The 18,618-nt window shown below is 58.2% G+C and overlaps 1 protein-coding gene across 3 annotated transcripts; it reads right to left on the bottom strand.

The window, feature by feature from the left end:
- Positions 1-1,029: 1,029 nt before the first annotated feature.
- On the bottom strand, positions 1,030-17,758 carry Adam11 (ADAM metallopeptidase domain 11). 3 transcript variants are annotated; one of them, XM_057774227.1, is made up of 27 exons: positions 17,443-17,752; positions 16,790-16,974; positions 9,662-9,738; positions 9,444-9,510; positions 8,228-8,313; positions 8,063-8,138; positions 7,590-7,656; positions 7,459-7,526; positions 7,011-7,085; positions 6,861-6,932; positions 6,545-6,711; positions 6,057-6,141; positions 5,864-5,954; positions 5,671-5,722; positions 5,146-5,245; positions 4,985-5,056; positions 4,774-4,866; positions 4,360-4,440; positions 3,806-3,856; positions 3,627-3,690; positions 3,323-3,422; positions 2,921-3,040; positions 2,669-2,837; positions 2,454-2,568; positions 2,279-2,369; positions 1,755-1,772; positions 1,030-1,289 (listed from the first exon to the last, which is right to left on the bottom strand). In XM_057774227.1, exons 1-27 carry the CDS (start codon positions 17,504-17,506, stop codon positions 1,274-1,276), a joined length of 2,322 nt encoding a protein of 773 aa, XP_057630210.1. In that variant the 5' UTR covers positions 17,507-17,752; the 3' UTR covers positions 1,030-1,273. The 3 variants fall into 3 exon arrangements, with proteins under 3 accessions (XP_057630210.1, XP_057630212.1, XP_057630209.1); XM_057774226.1 differs by lacking the exon at positions 1,030-1,289 and having other exon boundaries at positions 1,297-1,772; positions 17,443-17,758; XM_057774229.1 differs by lacking the exons at positions 8,228-8,313; positions 9,444-9,510; positions 9,662-9,738; positions 16,790-16,974; positions 17,443-17,752 and having other exon boundaries at positions 7,590-7,833.
- Positions 17,759-18,618: the final 860 nt, after the last annotated feature.

The following is an 18,618-nucleotide window of genomic DNA, read 5'->3' as shown; positions in this document are numbered from 1 at the left end:
CCATCTGGCTTTAAGGGCAAGAGGCCAGAGCTCATCCGTCCCACATGGGGTCCTGAAGGCAGGCCACAACAGACTGTGTGGGAGGGCCGAGCACTTCTGCCAGCCTTGGCCTAGCTCTCAGGCTGGGCTGCAGCTAGGACCAGATGAGGACAGACAGGGGAACTTCTGTAAACTTACTACTCAGCCCCAGGATGCAGGCGATGAGTAAAGGCTTTGAGCAGGGGACTGTGAAGACTTCCCTAACAGCCTGTAGTCAACCCTGAGGCTTGCCCTTTCCTGGTGTCTCTTCTCTATCACAGGCACCGACCCTGGGGGCACCAGGTCTCCCCAAGTCCTCCGTGGGAGCTAGCCTGCTCTGGAACAGCCAGGCCACATCAGGGGGCACTTGAACCCTGAGACAGCCCCAGAATCACCCCTCTTGAAAGGGGAAAGGTGCCATTTTATTTTAGGGACTATATTTTCTATACCCCCAAATGCATGCACCCTGGCAGGGACAGGACGGTTGGTTTGGAATCAAAGACAGTCCGGGACAGAGGGCCCCGGCACCCATGAACTAGGCAGTGGGCACAGAACAGGCAGCTTTGGTTTGAATCAGCACTCTGACTTCTTCTAAGCTGGGTGGAGGCGGGGCACACAGGGCTGCTCAGCCCCTGCTGGGTTCCAGTGTGGGCCTCCCGGAGAGGGAGCTGGGAGGTCGAAAGGCCTCAGGCCTTCCAGGCCCTCCTGTAAGAGTCAGAACATCCCTACAACTGCCCCGGCCCCAGCAACCCCAAGGTTACATTCATCAGATAAAATCCATTGGGGAAAAAAAGAAAAGAAAACAAAGAGAAAAACGTGTAGATCAGCTCCTTCCCTTGAGGTCCCAGAGAGCTACCACCCTGGTTCCAGCTGCCCACTTTTGAAGAGGGGCCACCCAGCTGTGTCCACTGGTGGCTACCTGGCCCCACCAGGCACAGCTCCAGGCTCCACCCTGAGCTGTGGTGGTCTGTGACGATGGAGGCTACATTCACAGGGGAGACCTGGGCAAGGCCAAAGCCGCATGAGGTGGGGTGGGGAACTGGGCAGGAAGTGCCCTCCTCCAGGCCCCTCCCCCCGGGTGGTCTGAAAGATGGGGCCACTGTCCCAACCCCCAACCCCTGTGCAGCCAGGAGTTGAAGGGTTTGGACCTGGAAGACATTTTTGCATGGTGCCTCCCTCTGTGGCAGGGTGGAGGCAGCCTCGTGGTTCAGGGCCGAGACGGTGGGTGCCAGGCTCGGAGGGAGCAGGGTGGCACTTAGGCCCCTCCGGACCTGGAATGGAGAGAGGGCATCAGGAGAGTACAGGAGGCTGGGCCCTGAGGGAGAGCCCTCCAGATGCCCCCCCTCCTCCCCAGAGGTCCTGGAGGCATCAAGTCACAGGCTGGCCAGGAGGGGGTCTGCAGAGGTCAGACAGCGGTGGCATGGTAGACAAAACAGATGGGACAGGACGCAGAGGGAGACCCCCTCCTAGGGGCAGGGGTGGCGGGGGCACAGTTCCAGCGCCCACCCAGCCATGGGACCTGGCTGTAGAAAGGATAGCCGAAGGTGGACCAGGGCCCCAACAGGCGGGTGGGCAGGAGGAAGGGCCGGGGCGCAGGCTGCCCTCCTGGCTGCGGGACTCGGACCATCCCAGCTCCAGGTCAACAGAATGCAAGGGGACGAATGAAATGGAGACAAGGACAGCGGAAGGGATGACGTGGCCGGCATCACACTGCCCCCTGCTGGGTCGGGTCGTACCTTCCGCGACGGATGTTTCTTCAGTTGCCAAGGAGAGGACAGGCAGGAGGTGGGGGGGAGAAAAGGGAGAGAGAGAGAGGAAAAGTTGTGTGAACCTCCTGTTCTCTGAAGGAATGGCCTTCTATCCCAGGAAGACCTTCTGTCCCACAAATGGACCATGCAGATCTATCCAGATTGGTGGAGGGTTCAGGTCCTGGCTCTGTCACTAAGTCGAACCGTGACCTTGGGTCTCAGGGTTCTTCAGATGCCCAGTACGGGGTCTAGAGCAGACCCTAACAGCAATGTCCTGGAGTTCATGGGCTGAATGTGGATAGGGACTGGGAGACATCTCAGACAGACCCTACCCACCTCAGTAGTTACTGTAAAATCTGGTGTTTAACTCTTCAAACAAGTCCCTGTGGGCTGATGTGTTAAGTTCTGGGTAAGCTAACCGGTTGGTCATGGAGGCCATTAGACTCCAACAGTCTGGGGTGCTGAACCTCCAAGCACCTGGAGGGGAATCTAGGGAGTATGGTGTCTCTTACTTAAATCCCCAGCCCGTGCCGCCCAGGACGATGGCTGCAACCAGGACAGCCCCGGCGATGGAGCCGATGATGATGTTGGTGCCGCTGGGACCTGGGGAGGAGGGCAGGGCTTGGTTGGTAGGGACAGGCATGGAAAATGGGTGACAGGGAACACACCAGCCGGCTTCAGCCTCACCTTTGTATCTCTCGGTCTCCCCGGTTGGAGGGGATGTGGGTAGGGGGTTGTGGATACTGCAGTCTTTGCCCGTCCAGTCTGCCTGACAAATGCACTTCCCTTCGTTGCTGCAAACCTACAGGCGAGGTGGGGCCAGCACAGGTAAGCAAGGCCATGTCCCTATGTCCCTGCGTGAGCCTCCTCCAGCGTGCTACCCCTGGCCTTCAGACACCCACCCCATGGTGGGAGCAGATGCGCCGTTCCCCGCTGCCCGGGCAGGTGCTGAAGTTGAAGGCAGAGGCTGGCAGGCAGCGATGATCAAGGCACAGCATGTTGGGCCCGCAGGCTGTGCCGTCCTCTACGTAGCTCAGGTCTGAGCCATCGGCTAGCTGTACGTGACCGCCCCTGGAGAGATGGGAGAGCCAGTCTCAAGCCCAGTCCCCTAGTCCCCTCACACTTCATCTTCCCAGCCACGGCCCAGACAACACCTGCAGTCCAGCTCCTTGCCCTGGTGGTAGAAGGTGACGCTGCTGATGTCTCCCCCCAGGTCCCCTAGCCGAGGAGCTCCAGAGATGTTGACGCAGAGAAGGAAGCCACAGAGCACATCCCTGTTGGGGCGCACGGGGACAATGAGCCCAGATTTTGCCTCAGACCTGTGTTCCCTCCCCTCTGGGCCTCACAGGTTCTCCCTAGAGCAGCCTCCACCTCTGTAGATCCCCTGAGCCCAGCGCCAGGACGCCCCACAGAGCCCAGCGCCAGGACGCCCCACAGAGCCCAGCGCCAGGATGCCCCACAGAGCCCAGCGCCAGGATGCCCCACAGAGCCCAGCGCCAGGACGCCCCACAGAGCCCAGCGCCAGGACGCCCCACAGATATGGCTTGGCTACTCACTGCTTATTGCACTGGACCCAGCCGGATCCCTTGCGCCCACAGTTCCCACGCTCCGTCCCCTCCACGTTCAGCTTCTCATAGCAGAAACGATCTGCAGCCGCTAGAGAACGTGAGAGGAAACATCCATCACCCCACAGACTCCTGGGTCCCCTCTAGAGCGGCATCTCCAAAACTCTGCCTTATCCCTGGGCTTGATGCCCAAGGTCCTCAGAAACCACACATGTTCAACCAGAAGCAACCCCAGCTCAGCTCTCAATTCTAGGTTCTTCCCAAACCTCTGTTCCCCCTTCTCAGCTGGACTCACCATGGCCCCAAAGGGCTTGGCACTGCCGGTCCCGGGTTTTACAGCGGCCTCCATAGCAACGGCCCTATGACCCATAGGAGACAAAGTATGAAGACACTGGAGGATCAGAGTGGAGACGAGGCTGCAGAGTTCAGACGGAAGGACCCCCTCCCCCGGGAGGACACCCCCATCCCTCATACCTGTTCATGATCACAGTAGTAGCCGTCCAGCTTGTGAAGGTTAGGGGGACACTGTAGATAGAGGGGCTGGCTGAGCAGGGTAGCCCAGGCTTGAGCTATTTGAGGCACCCAGGGAAGAATGTAGGGAGCAAATTCTTCCCAAAGGGGCCTCGTGTTGCAAAGCTCTTCCACATCAAGGACAGGGGCCTATTTGGCTCTGAGGATTTGATTGGTAAATCCCTAGGCTTTTACCGGCTTTTTCAGTTTCTTGCACCCATTACCCTGGAGGCCTGAGATTTAATTAATCAACGTTACTACCCACTGGATCCCTCGTGTACATTAGACACTGGCTCTAGGCAGTGGGAGTACCAGCCTGACTACAAATGCTTGTTTAATGACAGAAGGAACAGAGCTAGGATGCTCGAAGGACCCCCTTCTCAGAGAAAAAAACAAACGCTGAGACTGGTTAGCGGCGGTGAGGCCAGCGGCTAAGCAGAGAGGGGCAGAGAGGAGTCAGCTCTTCAAACCCAAACTTATAGGGGAAGGGGCTGTCTTGCACGACGGGTTTGGCAGACCTGGCTTGAGTCGCCGGTGCAGGTCTCTGCGATGTCACACTCATTCACCGCTTCTCGACAGGAGACACCTCGTGGCTCGTACTAGGAAAAGCGTGAATGTGTTTCTGGAAAGGATAAATATCTCGCCGCTGCCCTCCCAGGGTATTCTACTGTCCTCCTGGAACCTGGCTCCCAAGGCCAGTTTCTTATTTCCTGTCCCTCTCCGCCCTCAACAACTAAGGGTAACTTCCCGCGTTCCCCCATCACTGCCCAGACCTGGCCCACCCAACCCCTGCACCATTGACGCTTCCTTTGGGGTAGGCCCCGCCCACACATACTCTGCTCCTCCTCCCTCCCGCCTCTTGTCGAGGGCATCCAATCGTTTCTTTGCTCCTGGCCCCACCCTCCTTCCCGTGCTCGCTTGGTCGTTCTCACCTTGCAGCGGCGACAGCAGAGCCCATCGCTGCACATGGCGTCGTGAGTCAGGGTGCACTTCTTGCAGCAGTTGCCACCCGCCCGGCTGCATTCCTGAGAGGAGCGGGGTTAAAGCGAAAAGGCGGGCGAGCCCTTATCCTTGATCCTCCCCACTCGGTACTCTTCCTACCTAGAGCCCCGGCCCACTCCGGAGACCGCCCAGACCGCTCACCTGCACCGAACCACAGTCGCATTCCTCCCCAGCTTCCACGAAGCCGTTCCCACATTCGGGAGGGTCCAGGAGCTGAATGAAGGGGAAGGGGATGTCGGGAGCCTGGCGGGGACCCTGCCCACCCCATCTCCACCCCGCTTCCCGGTTCTCCGTGCTGGTACCTTGAGGGGCTTGTTGAACAGGCAGCTTCCGCCTCCCTCCTGCAGAAACTGATTGTATTCGTCGATGCTGCAGCGCGAGAACTTGCGGGGCAAGTAGAACCTGGGCAGGTGTGAAGGGACTGTGCTGCTGGGGGGCAGCCCTCCAGCCGTCCCTTGGGGGACTTGGTTATCACCACAAGGAGGCTGAGGAACTGCCCGGTGATTGCACGACAGTCAGTCCCACATGCCCAGCTAGGAATGGGTGGAGGACGCCACTAGGCGTTCGCTTCACTGAACGTTTGGGACCGAGAGCCCAGTGTGGAAACGCTCCGAGGGACCGCAGCTCGCACGAGGCCCGGGCGCCTCCCAGTGGCCAGAGAGCGCGCTGCAGTCTAGCCAATTTGGGTGTCTTCGCCTCCCTATGCTGTTTGCAGATATGTATTCTTGGAATCTGAATGGTCTCTTGAGCTGGGCCTCTTGAAACCACCTATCCAGACTGCCATTGCTCCCGAAAACCCTTCCCCAAGTCTTTCCCCAAGAACTCACCCAGTGTCCTCCATGATGCAGCCCAGCCAGATGTCTGGACATTTGCAGTCCCCTATTAGGTAATTTGAGATAACATGAGATATGAGGTAACATGAGATAGGGTGGAGGAGTACACCCCCACACACACTGACCCCTCTACACTTCAGGAGGGGCTGGGTGTGTCTGACACGGCTGTAGGCTTCAGGGTTGGTACCTGCCGAGCTCCGGTGTTTATTCCACATCATGCCCAAGTTCTGCCCAAGCGTCTGGGCCAGGGTCACTGCCATAGCACCCATGTTGCCGTACTAGTGGGGGAAGATGGATCAGAGGAAGTCTACATCCTTCCAGTCGCCATTGCGTCTTAGCAAGCTGCCCTCTTGGCCTCCCAGCCTTGACCCTCTGCTCACCTCGTTCACGCCTCCACCCCGGGACAGCGAGCAGATGCCCCCCACGTAGGCTGCCCCACTGCTGGTGCTCTGGAAGGTTCTACCCCTAGAAGAGAGAGAGGTGTCAGGAAGGCTACGCAGAAGTAGCAGTGAATCCCAGCCCGTCACATCAGCCTGGTGGCCTCACACCAGCCCCCCTCTCCTGTTTGGGTTCATTCACCCGGAAGTCAAAGCAGAGGTCTGAGGGCCTCGAATTGTGCTCGTCCCTCACTAGGGTACTGGTTTGCTGAGGTAGGACGATGGGCAGTCTGGCAAGAGAAAGGCAAAGAGCACATCCCTTGCCCAGCCTAAGAGGCAGAGGACACTCAGCTGGTACATGGGGCTGGGAGCAGGTGTCAGGTGCAAGGCAAGCCCCACCCACAGACACCGACTCCGCAAAGATCTCCTGGCATAGGCAGTCAGAACAAGCCGGCCGGCAAAAACTGGCAGGGTGTCGCGTGGGGACTCACGAGAAGAGGTGGGTGGCATCACTGGGCTCAGGTAGACCCTCCCGCCGGTAGACCATAAGCCGGGCCAGGGTCTCCAGTAGGTCATCCTGCACCTGGATCTTGTCTCCATCTGCCCACGTTTCCATGGCAACCAGCACAATTCTTGTGTTGAGCTGCTCCTTGTATATCTGGGCCCAGAGAGAAGATGAGGGGGGTCTGGAGGGAAGGTGCAATCTATATTCTCAAGAAATGGGGGTCAGTGACAGACAGTGACCCCTGAGTGTCGGGCTGTGTGGTGGGGGAAGGAGGAGGAGACGGGAGTAGGGGTGCTGCTTACCACATCCGCCAGGTTCACAACAGACTTGGCGAAGTTGCTGGTGAGGACCACCGACTGCCGCATCTGCTCGAACTGCCGAGAGAGGTGGGGAAGAAGGTGAGGCTCCCCTGGGCCTCTCCTCCCAGGGTCCCCCTCAGCCTGAGAACTTACCAGCTGGTGGTCGTTGATGACAATCAGTTCTACATACTTGGTCTCGCTGTGCACCGTGGGGTGGCCCCTGCGGACCTGGAGGGCGGGTGGGCACTTGGAATCAGTCCCCTCCACGTCTGGGCTCAAGGCCAAACCATGGGCAGACTTGTCAGGAGGGGGCATTCTGGTCTCCAGTCAGGGACAGTGCCAGCCCCGAACTGGCAGAAAATGCCATCCCTCCCAGCCTGGAAATGAGGGCGGAGGGCATACAGTGTCTGAGGGTCCCCAAAATGGGGGCCTGTGTAGACACCACTGTTAGGGAGCAGTTGAGGGGCCCTTCTGGGAAGTAGTTCCCTGGTTCCTGGCCCCATGGCTCTGAGGTATCCTTTGCCCAGCCATGGGTTGTGATGACCTGCCCTGGACCACAGTCTAAGGTCTCTGCAGCCCGAGGCTATGCGGGCCCCCGTACCTGCCTTTTCCTTCTCAGCCTGGGCCAGGTGGGAGGATCAGACTGGCCAGGGATGGCAAACAGGCAGCCTGTGGGGAACAGTAGGTAAGAGGGGCCCAGCTGTCCAGCCCCACCCCCTTCCCCTCCCTTACCTGGTTCCCTGCATCCGAGGGGGGCTGGGAGGAGAGGGGTCCGGTAAATGAGGTGGGGAAGGGGTCCCTGCAATGAGGGGAATGAGTTCTTGGGGAGCCAACCAGGTCTGCTCTGGGCCCAGATTGGAGGCAGCTCCAGCCCTTCCCCCACCCCACCCTGGGGTGACCCAGAACTGGCCAGAGCTCCCATGTCGGATCTGATCTCCCAGATGCTCAGATTCCAGGGTCAAGACCTGGGGGCGCCCTGAGAGACAGGGGCAAAGGACACTGGAGCCCAGGGAGAGGTCACTTGGGGGACAGAGGGGACATTGGAGATGGGGGCACAGAAGGCAGGACCCAAAGCTGGGGTCACCCGGGGCAGCGAGGCTGAGGTTACTGCAGGGGAGGAGGAGGCACCACAGCTGTTGGGGGGGGGTAGTCCCAGCACGCACAGCCATCAGGAGGGCAGGAAGGCCTGTGCAGGCTTGGCTTACCTGTGGGGGTCCCCATGGCCCAGCCATCTCCTTGGGCTCTATGATGTAAGTCAGGTTTCCATCAGAGAAGACCCCACTGTGGAGAGAGGCAAGGTTCTGCTCCATCCTGGGCCAGGCAGAGCCCTTCCCGCACCCCGCTGCCCAGTGCCTCCCCGGCACACTCACTGCAGCCCCTGGCAGGTGGAGAGAGCAGCGAAGGAACTTGGGTTGCCTCGGAGTTTCCCGTGGTAGTAGCAGTGGTCTCCAGCCCCCTGGGGAGCAGCAGAGCTGTGGGTGAGGACACCCTGGCCAAGCACGGGACAAGGAGCACCAGGGGCTCTAAGCTGCTGGGCCTGCTAATTCCTCTGTCACTGTGAACAAACTCCTAACACTTTCTGGGTCAGCTTCGTCTACCCCTTAAAATGAGGACATTGGGCCACAGCAGCAGCTCCTGGCTATTTGTTGGGGCTGGTGAGGGATCCCAGTCTCCTCTGAGACCAACAGATGGCTCTTACATAGTACCTGCCATCCCCCGGGCCCTGTGTGGAGCGGTCACATACAATGTGTCATTTAACCAGAACCTGCTGTAGATGCACCCCCAACCCTGGTGCAGGAGCTCCCAGTCACATGTGGTCTGCAGCTGAGGGACTGTGACAGCATGGGTTCTCCTGACCGGGCTCATAGGTCAGAGGGGACCAGTCACACCCGCCTCTCCCAGCTCCGCTTCCTGCGGAATTACTTGTGCTCCAGTTCCAGAACAGGCTTGGGGGTGTGTGTGTGGCTATTTATAGACACTCATTCATCTTTGTTCAGGCTCCAGGGCCTCCAGGACTGGGACCCTAGTGTGGCAGGCATCCGGGACTCCCAGGGCAAGAGGAGGCATTTTGATCTGATGCTCAGGGGAGGGTGGAGCTCTTGCCTAAGATGCACAAGGCCCCGGGTTTGATCCCCAGCACTCCCTAAGCAAGGGAGGGGTTGTCATTCCAAAACTCCCTCCCAGGAGATTCTGGGGATATAGCTAACACGGCACAACAAGGACCCAATTACACCTTCGTGCAAGGGAGGAGGCTGGGGAAGTCAGACCTCAGCCTGAAAGAGGGGAGGCTCAGGGACCCACATCACCCAGTCAACTTGCCCTTCCTAACTGCTGGTCCCCCAAGCCTCTAAGGTGGGGAGGGATAGGAGGTCCCCAGACACCAGGTCATGCTGAGCGTGCCCTTGACATACATCCACCAGCCACCTCCCTGTCCTCCCCAGTTCTCTGTGCTGGGGTTCTGAGGATCGAAGCCCCCCACATGCCAGGCCAGCCCCCTCTGATTCATACTTCTACCGCCCCACCTTGGCACCCGTAACCATGGAGCAAGCACCTCTGTCTCACTTGGTCCCTTCCAGAGTCACTCACAGTGCTGTGCTGAGTTGTCCCCTCCCGGCTGAAGTGGCGTTCCACATACTGCGAGGACAGGAGGTGGCTGAAAGAGCAGGAAGGAGGGTCACTTGGTGAGGCCAGGTCCTGCTTAGGTCCCACTCCAGCTAAGAATACAAGTCCCTTAGTACCCCCCGCCAGCCAAGCCCCACTGCCCGCTGCCCTCTGCCCACCCTCTGACTCCAGGATCCACTCACTGGTTTAGCTCCAGGTCCAGGATGAAGTCAGAGTTGAAGGCTGGAATGACGAAACTCACCTGGGCCAGGTGCACGGGCTGGCGTGGGGAAGGGCAGAGAGGAGTCAGCCTGAAGCTGGGGTGGGGAACCCCAGAGGATACTTGGGGAGGGGCAGTCAAGCTCCAGCAGCTGAGGCGACTCCTCTCGGGGGTTCTTGTACTCTGAGAGCCCATTCCTTTCGTGGGTATAGCTGTTCAACCTTGACCACAGCCCACCTTCCACCCAGGTCCTGAAAACCCTCTGTCCTCTGGTTACTTTCTGGGTTAGTCTCCTTAAGAATCATGGCCTCATGCTAGGTTCTCAGAGCTGTTGGCAGGGCCACCCCGGCATCACTGGAATGGAAGAAAGCCCCCAGACATTCCACAGAAAGGCGGGGGGTCCCCAGCTTATGGGTGGGCAGGGGAAGGGAAGCAGGCCCCAAGCCCAGTCTACACAGGACGACTTGGGTTCTCAGACTCATGGAGCAGGTGGAATTGACCATGGGGCCTTGATGCTGGACAAGGGCAGGTGCCACTTTGAAGAAGGGTAGAGCTCTCTCCCATACAGCGCCAGCCCATTGCCCTCTGCCTGCCCAAGGCAGCTCATCTTTAATATTTCAATCCCACAGTTAATTTTTAAACACGGAAGTTTTCCTGATAAATTTTTCAAAGGGGCATATGCAGTGGGGCTGGGAGGTTCCAGGTTGCCATGGCAATGGACTTGGCCTGAGCAAGATGGCTGCCCTCTCTGCCTGGGTGCCCAGCTGCTTAGCGGGTAGGGGTGGGAAAATAGAGACATCAAAGGCTGGAGGGAAAGCTTCACCCCACTCCCAGAGAAGGGCAGCAGATCTTGGACTAAGGGGGAGCTGGTCTGAGAGTTACAACCACTTAGGGAACATACCCGGGGCCCAAGCCACACCCCAAGCTGGCAACTCGACTTTGGTCTCCCAGAACACTTGGAAAGGTCTGTGGGCTGAATTCAGGGGTTGGAGTCCGCCTCCTACCCCATCTATTTAGGAGGGTGGACCTCCAGATGCCAGGCAAGAGCCTTGCCACTCTCCTGTTCAGGTAGGAGTGTCTCTATTCTCTGACTGGCTTTTGTGTTGGAGAACACCTTGCAGGACGAGAGCCCTGGCACTAAGGACAACGGATTTCCCAGCTCATACCTAGTTGACTCCTCTACCACCTAGCCACAACTAATGCGTTCTGAGCACTGCATAGGGTCCATGCGTTGGTGTGCTGCTTGGGCCCATGCAATGGTGAATTGCTTAGGGCCATGTATCAGCGTGCTGCTTAGGGTCATGCATTGGTGCGCTGCTTAGGGCCATGCATTGGTGCACTGCTTCAGGCCATGCATTGGCGTGCTGCTTAGGGCCCATGCACTAGTCTGAAACCCTTTATGAGCACTGCCATATTTGATCTCTCCAACAACCCCATGGGACAGCTGCTCCTGTCTTTCCTGACAGCTGGGAACCAATGCACAGAGACACTAACTGGTGTGACAAGGCCACACAGGTAAGAGGCGTTAATGTCCTGTGTGGTGGTGCAATCCACAATCACAGTACTTGGAGGATGAGGCAGGAAGATTACGAGTTTGAGGCTAGCCTCGGCTCCATAGTTCTAGGTCAGCCGTGGCTCCATACTGAGACCTTGTCTCCCAAACAGAAAAGGAAGAAAAACAACAACAACAAAACAAGGCTGATATTCAACCCCAGAGAATAGATAGATATCTAAGGCCTTTCTTCTACAGAGATGACAGGAGATGAAAGTCGGCCCAGAGCCCTGGGAGGCTCTGGGAATGCAGGCAAAGAGAAGCCAAAGGCCAGGGCCTGGGAAGACAGACCTGTGAGCCCAAGGACACAGACTCACCCCATCCCAGGCCATCTGAGGTTCCAAGCTCCACCCTAAGCCCCCAGAGCATCGATCAGACTCAAAATAGAAAGCCAAGGGCAATGAGTTCTTGCTGCCTCCCCCCAAGCCCTTAACCTGGTCAAGTCTGTTGTCCCCTCTCCTAGGCCTGTCTTGGCTCGGGTCCTCGCTCCTGCACCTCTTGCCAGGGCATCTCTGGACGGCTTCTGCTTGTCTATCTGTCTCTATCCTGCCAGCCTGGAGAAGCAGCTTTCCAGGCCCCTTCCCTTGATCCTGTTCTAAGCTGTCCAACCTTAGGGATGGCCTAGAAGCCTCCCTGAGCCCCAGATGTTCCCTCTGACGAAGGCAAGGTGAGTGCAGGTCAGAGCTGGGAGGCTGCTTTGCAAGGGCCATGCTGGTCCTATTGTGGGAGAGCAGTGAAAGACACTGTAGGGTTGCCTTTCTCCAATACCGTGCAGCCAGTGAGGCTCAGCCTGGGACACACCACCCTTCTCCAGTGGACATGGGGCTCAGCCGAGAGAAGACCGGTCATGAGGGGGGTCTGTAAAGGCAGTGGGAGCCAGCTGAGAATTCAGACACCAAGGCATGTTGGCCTGGCCCAGCTCAGTTTGCTCCTGAGAGGGAGCACCTGATAATGCAAGCCCAGTCCTACCTCAGGCACTGGGCTGCTGGCTCCAGGACCTGCAAGTCCCTGTCAAGCTTTTGGCCAGTGCTCTACCAAAGTCAGTGGTTCTCCGTGCCAGGCTGGCTCACTGTCCCTGCAGCAGCCACAACCCTGCCTCCTCCCATTACCTTCAGTCCCCAGGGCCTTCCAGACATGAGGTCACAGCAACTGCACCCCCATGCCCCAGCCTCTCCTGCTCAGGACTGCTCTGGACTGGACATGACCCCATGCCCCGCGTTTGCCTCTTACGTCTTGGCGACCGTGGCGCTTAGGTGCTCTGTTCATTTGATCTCACCCTGCCTGGGCTGGCAGGTCCACAGGGAGCAACACCAGATGGTGACAGGCCCAGGGTCATGCTGGGGAGGTGCCAGGCCAAGTCTCACTCCTGGGCTGGAGGCTGCGTCTGCATGCCAGCTGCGGTGACCTGGCAGGTCCTCCCTGTGTCCCAGGCACCTGCTTCTGGCTGCCCAATGCCTCACTTCCTCCGTGCCCCCCAGCCAGGTTATAGAACAGAGAGGAGGACAGCCGCCTTTGTCTCAGACCTCCAATCTCCATGGTAGGAAAGGGGGGGCTAAAGACCACCAGAATTCTAGGGTGCTCCAGAAAACCTGAGTTGCAGAGTTCTGCTCCCCACAGCCTCCAAGTACTGCCCCTCAGTACTCTGAACCCCATCTCCTCCAGCTCCTCATCAGCAGAGCCAATGCCTGCCAGTCCCTAGAAGGCTCAGCCCACTCACAGATCTCAATCTCTAAGTGTCCAGTTTTTCTTTTTCTTTCTTTTTGTTTGTTTTGTTGATTTTTCAAACAGGATTTCTCTGTGTAACAGTCCTGACTGTTCTGGAACTCACTCTGCAGACCGGGTTGACCTCGAACTCACAGAGATCCGCTGCCTCTGCCTCCTGAGTGCTGGAATTAAAGGTGTACACCACCACTGCTTGACTTAAGTATCCAGTTTTTACACACACACACACGTGCACAAACACATAAATATACCACATACAGACATATGCATATATACACTCACACACATGCACACACACACATACATAATCACTAATTCACCTTTTAATGACCTTTAGTCCTCTGGGGCAAGGGCTATTGTTTCCTCCCCCCCCATCCAAGTGCTCAGCACTCATTGGGGTAGATGGACAATATAAGATCTTAGGAGCCATTCACCCCTGTCCTTAGTGTCTCTATGGGTAAAATGGGGTGTCACAAGCATGGTATGAAGCTCAACTAAACACATCATTACAGTCAGGGTCAGTAATTGCAATATGGAGGACCTCCGCAGCCTGACAGCTGACCGGGGCTTCGAGGGTAAAATACTTCCTTTGTTTCCCTCCTGCAATGGGGACAAGAATGGTGGCTTTGTGCTCTGGATCTGCTTGGAGTGATGTACCTGTGAGGGTCTTGCTGCACTCTCTAAGCTTGGAGACACTACCACCTCTTGGAGCTGGCGACAGCAAATGGAGAAGGAGCCCCTCATCTAACAGCAACCCCCCCGCCTCAGCAGCCACCAGCAAAGGTGGAAAGACCCGTTCATCAACAGGGCGGCAGGCCACAAACAAGAACAGGTGCACAGATTTCCGATGACTGGGCTTGACCTAAATTTTTGAGGACGGAGTCACCCCTTACAGGGTCATCAGTCCCTCTGGGGACAGACTCCGGACAGCTGGGCTCCTTGAGGCAGCCAGGAGGGTGCTTGGGTAAGGTCAGGCCCACAGGCTAGAGTCTTGTGGGAGGACTGCAGAGGTCACCTCTTCAACCCCCACCTGGAGCTGCACAGGTAATAACCCCCAGATGCCCTGTCCTCAACTTCCAGCCATTTTATCCCCATCAGAGAGCCACAATGCTTCTCTGCCATATGCAGCAAATCACAGCATGGCCTTGTGTCTGGGGGGCCTGCGTCCCTGACCTTGTCCCCCAGTCTGTCTTGCATGGACTGGGGCCTCATTCACTTGCCCTTAACTCCTGAACGAAGACATACCACAGTAATGGCCGCTCTGGCCGTTAGTTCTTCAACGTGCTCTCCCAGTGACACCTGACGCAGGTGAGAGCTATCAGCAGGCCTGGGACCCCAAGTCCTGACTTTGCCTGCTGCCCACAGCCTATCTTCCCTTTGGTCCCCCAAGGAGTCTGGGTTTCTCAGGGCCAGGCAACAGCTTCATGGGCTATGGACTCAGCTGGCTTCCTCTGCTCAGACGCACTTAAGCAGTGAACCAACTCAACTCCACACAACGGTCCTCTTATCTTCCTCCTTGCCCCTTAGCTGCAGGCTCCCTGAGACCATGGCTTTCTGGGTTTTCAGGAGTTCTTGTTATCATCACCCCAAGTTTAGGAATCAGGACAATGAAACTCAGAAAGGGGGCATGAGAGCCTCCAGCCAGAGCAGGTTCCCTGTGGCCAGCACAGGCCTCATCCTGCATCACCGGGGATGGTGCTGATAAGACCCAGGCTGCAGTGCAGTGCCCCCCCCCCAGGAGAGGGTCTGGGCAGAGGTAGGGTACCTCCTGTTGAGTCCTGACTCTATCAATCCTGCACTTCTGACCCTGGGAAGCAGTGCCAGGTGTGTGTGTGTGTGTGTGTGCGCGCGCGCATGTGTAGGAGGTTGCCAGGACCTGGTTAAGTCAGGGGACTTTTGGACATGCATGTGTCCTCTGTCCTTCCAACCTGAACCTGGGAGAATTGGAGATGTTGCCCCTCAGACCCAAATTCGGAAATTCCTGGGCTTGGAGAACACCACTCCTATCACCGGTTTAAGGTCTGTCAACTTTGGGCAAGCCTGAGTCTGCACTCGCTCATCTGAAGAGAGGGGCAGAAAGAAGCATCTGTCTATGGAAATTAAACAATGTAATTAATATGCGTGCAGTACTCAGTAGACAGCCTGGCCCAAAGGAGCCACGACCTTGGCTTTTTTCCTCCCCTCCCCACCTGAACAAGTTTCTAGACTCTGGAAACTAAGGGCTGGAGATGCTAGGGCCCCAAGAAATTCCCCTGGGGAAGATGCATGAGGTCCCTATAAAGGGTCTCGGGCCTAGAGAACCCTCCACTGGTGAACCGCGACCCCAGATCCACAGAACTCTCCACTCCCACACCTCGGTCACTTCGTATGTGTTGGATTCAGTTGACTGCAGAGACCCAACTTCACACACACACGCTAACCCACTCATCCAGCAGAAGCACATCCAAGGCGCCCAGCCCAGGCCCACGGCCCTGCCCCATCTCTCCCCATAGTTCAGGCCTGCTGTGCTAACAAGAACTAGCCGGAGGCACAGCCTACCCAGCCGGAGCCCCCACTTTTCATCACCCATGCTTCCCAGTTATACCTCGACCCCACACCTTGGACAATCCTGTAAAGCTCAAGCCAGAGTCCCAGGGGTCAGGCAGGGTCAAGTCCACTGGGGAGAGCTCAGTTCATAGAAAGCTACACTCGGAACCAGACAGCGGCCAGGTTACCCTACCCCTGGGCCTGGGACATCCCTGAGGCTTACTCAGCTGCTCACCCTGGGTGCCGAGTGGGCACCGAAGCTGGCCTCTACTCCCCCCTTACCCCTGTAGCAGCTGCCAACTCAGGACCATTAGCCCCCTCCCCTCTCTTCCACGACAGGGCCCTGAGCGATGGTCCATCTATTATGCATGCTCCTTCCTGCTCCACTCCATTCTCAACTACTCCCCACCCCTGCACCCCCCCTCGCCCTCCCCTTTCTTAAGGGCTTTTAACGAAGTACATTAGGCAGGGCCAGACGCCAGTCTCATCGGTTCCCCTCCTCCCTCTGCCCAGCCTGATTCACCTCCCACCACTCCCAGCTGCCCCAACTTCTCCTACTTGGGTTTGCCCCTCTTTTGAATCTCTCTCCACCTCCCGTTCCTGCCGGGCTCCACTCTCCAGCCCTCTGCCGCCCCTGTTGGCCTGGCTAACTTTCAGCTTCAAGCTGCCGGAGAGCTCAGGCATGCTGAATGAATATTCCATCTGGGTGATTTTTGTTCGCATGAGCTTAATTAATTATTAATTGCACTTAATCTCCTTCATTCCTAACCTTCCTCTGGGAGGCAGGGGCCCAGCCGCTTGAAAGGGACAGGGCACAGGTAGAGCTGGCATTTGCAGATGAATTCTGGGCCGCGGGGCATTTTTGCAAGGCCCACCTTCAGCTAGGACAAGAAGGATAAGCCAGTGTGTGCCCGGTGGGAAACTGAGGCAGAAGTAAGCATCACACTGTTCCAAGAAAGTCCACTGAGGGTGGCTTTGGTGGGGCTTAAGAGCATGAGTCCCTGACTGGGCACTTAGCTGCATGGTGCCGCCCTGCCCCCAAGACTTGTTTTAGGCAGAACCGCTGATTCTGGTGGGCACTGGGGACTGGTTGAAGCATGACCCCAAGCATGTCAGTGTCTATGGGTGCGCGGGGCAGGGGGTTTCCACAGTGATTGGAGGGGCCTGGAGCTGGAGAGTCCCTAGTCTCCACTGTGGGGCTGCAGCCCCACCCGATGGACCACTACTCGGCGGGTGGCACCGAACCCTGGCTACTTGGTGGACTGGGAGGCCTTTTCCAGCTCCCTGACCTCACCACGCAGCCCCACTCACCGACCCCCTGGGAGGATCCTGGCGGACCCTGGTGTCCACTTGCTGCTTTCGGACCTCTCCCCCGGTGCTCTCCCTTACCAGCCGACTGGGCTCTGTGACCTCGGGGCCCTCTGGCCTCTCTGGGCTCCCCACTTGGGCTGAGCTCCTCCAATGCAGAGCTCCACTGGGACCCAGGGCCCCAAGACCTGAGAAGACAAGGCCATAGCTGCAGGCAGATGCCCTCCATGGGGCAAAAGACTTGGGATGGGGGAGCACGCCCCAGCCCCCACTCGGTCGCAGCCCTTGGAGCCCAGTGGGCATACGGGTAGGTGGATCTAGCTGCCTTGCCAAGGGAAGAACCCCCACGGGGAGGGGGCCGAGAGCTTCATTCTGCCCAACAGTCACGACTGCCCCCCCACCTCCAAACCCGCAGAGACTTGCAGAGTCCGCCGGCCAGCTTCAGGGGGATGGTAGCGGTAGGGCCAGCAAGATCCGGACAGGTGGGTGGAAGCACCTTCCCTCCTCTCCCGCTCCCCTACCCTCCCGCGCTCGGGACCCGCTGTCACCCGGAACACTGCAGGAAAATGTGGCTGCAGCAGAAGCCGCCGCAAAAGCCCGGGGCAAGGGCCGACCAGGGGCGCGGGGGCAGGGACCAGGCGGTCAGGGTCACTTACCGGGTGGGGGGAGCAGCGGCAGCAGCAGGAGAGCCGCGATCGCCCAGCGCCGCAGCCGCCTCATGGTTCGCTCATAATCCTCCGGGTCCGGGGGCTGCGGCTGCGAGCGGCGCGGGGAGGGAGGGAGGGAGGAAAAGAGGGAGGGAGGAGGGCGGGGGCGGGCAGCGCCGGCGGCGAGAGGGGCGGGCGCGCGGGCCGGGCGGGGGTCGCGGGTGGGTGGCGCGGGGCTCAGCGAGCTCTGGCTGTGGCTATCCTGGCGGGGCCGCAGGGCCGGGTTAAGAGGCGAACGGCGAGCACGTGAGCTTTGGGCCCGCCCCCCGCCCCCCAGCCGGGGCCCGGGCCACCGCTGCGGTAGGACAAAAGGGGCACCGCCCGGGGACCCCTCTTCCCGACACTCCCTCGGCAGGTGCACCCCATCTTGCGACCCCTCCGCAACCATCCCTTCTGCCTAAGGACCTGCAACCCATGGATTGGCAGGTGGAGGCTGGCCGGGTGAAAAGGTTTGCGAGCTCTAACTCTGCGATGTCCCATCTGGGGAATTGGGTGTGGGGCGTGGCTGATGGTCCTGGCGTTCCTCCAGGGCTTAGTACTCTTGAATGGGGTACCCCAGCCCCAGTGCCTCTGCTGACAGGAGATTGTAGCATTTGGTAAGAGAGGACTCGGTGGCGTGAGGGACAAAGGTTCTTGTTGAACACCTACACACACACCTCGGTGCCTACTCCAGGACCCCTAGATCATCTATAACAGAGTGCTCAATGAAGCCCTCCCACTCCCTGCCTAAATCTGCTCCCCAGGCTGCCTTCTCTTGACAAAGACGCCCTGAGTTCCTCAGGTGGGGGCATTCCAATCCTTCCCCCTAAACAAAACACAAACTGCCCAGGTCGTTTACATAAGACCAGCCTGCTTCCTTTGTTTCCTATGTCGGGGATCTTATTTAAGGAGCAGAAGTTACTTGGAGCCGCCAGATGTACGTCTCTGGTCAGCTTAGGCTGCTCTGGCTATAAAATACTTGTGACCCACCTTCTCAACCATGTCCCCAAGCCTCACTGCCCCAGCTGAGCCTTTAAACCCACTTCTTGGGTTTCTTGGGCAAGAGAGATGCAATGTCAGGGGCTGGGATCTTTGACCTCTCGGAGAGGTGGAAGAACTCAATACCTGGCTGAGATGTGCAGGAGC

Source organism: Chionomys nivalis, chromosome 7, assembly GCF_950005125.1.
Source record: "Chionomys nivalis chromosome 7, mChiNiv1.1, whole genome shotgun sequence".
NCBI classification, from domain to species: domain Eukaryota; kingdom Metazoa; phylum Chordata; class Mammalia; order Rodentia; family Cricetidae; genus Chionomys; species Chionomys nivalis.
Note: the sequence above shows the minus strand (reverse complement) of the source record. Positions and strands in the feature narration are given on the sequence as shown.

What these genes read in the sequence shown, in the direction of transcription:
- Adam11 (XM_057774226.1), bottom strand. Translation starts at nt 17,506, where the DNA reads ATGAGGCGGCTGCGGCGCTGGGCGATCGCGGCTCTCCTGCTGCTGCCG. An exon ending in GGACAACTCAGCACAGCACT is followed by an intron (nt 8,314 to 9,443) that starts GTGAGTGACTCT and finishes GCTGCTCCCCAG; the next exon opens with GGGGCTGGAGACCACTGCTA. An exon ending in TGCATCATGGAGGACACTGG is followed by an intron (nt 5,246 to 5,670) that starts GTGAGTTCTTGG and finishes ACACCTGCCCAG; the next exon opens with GTTCTACTTGCCCCGCAAGT.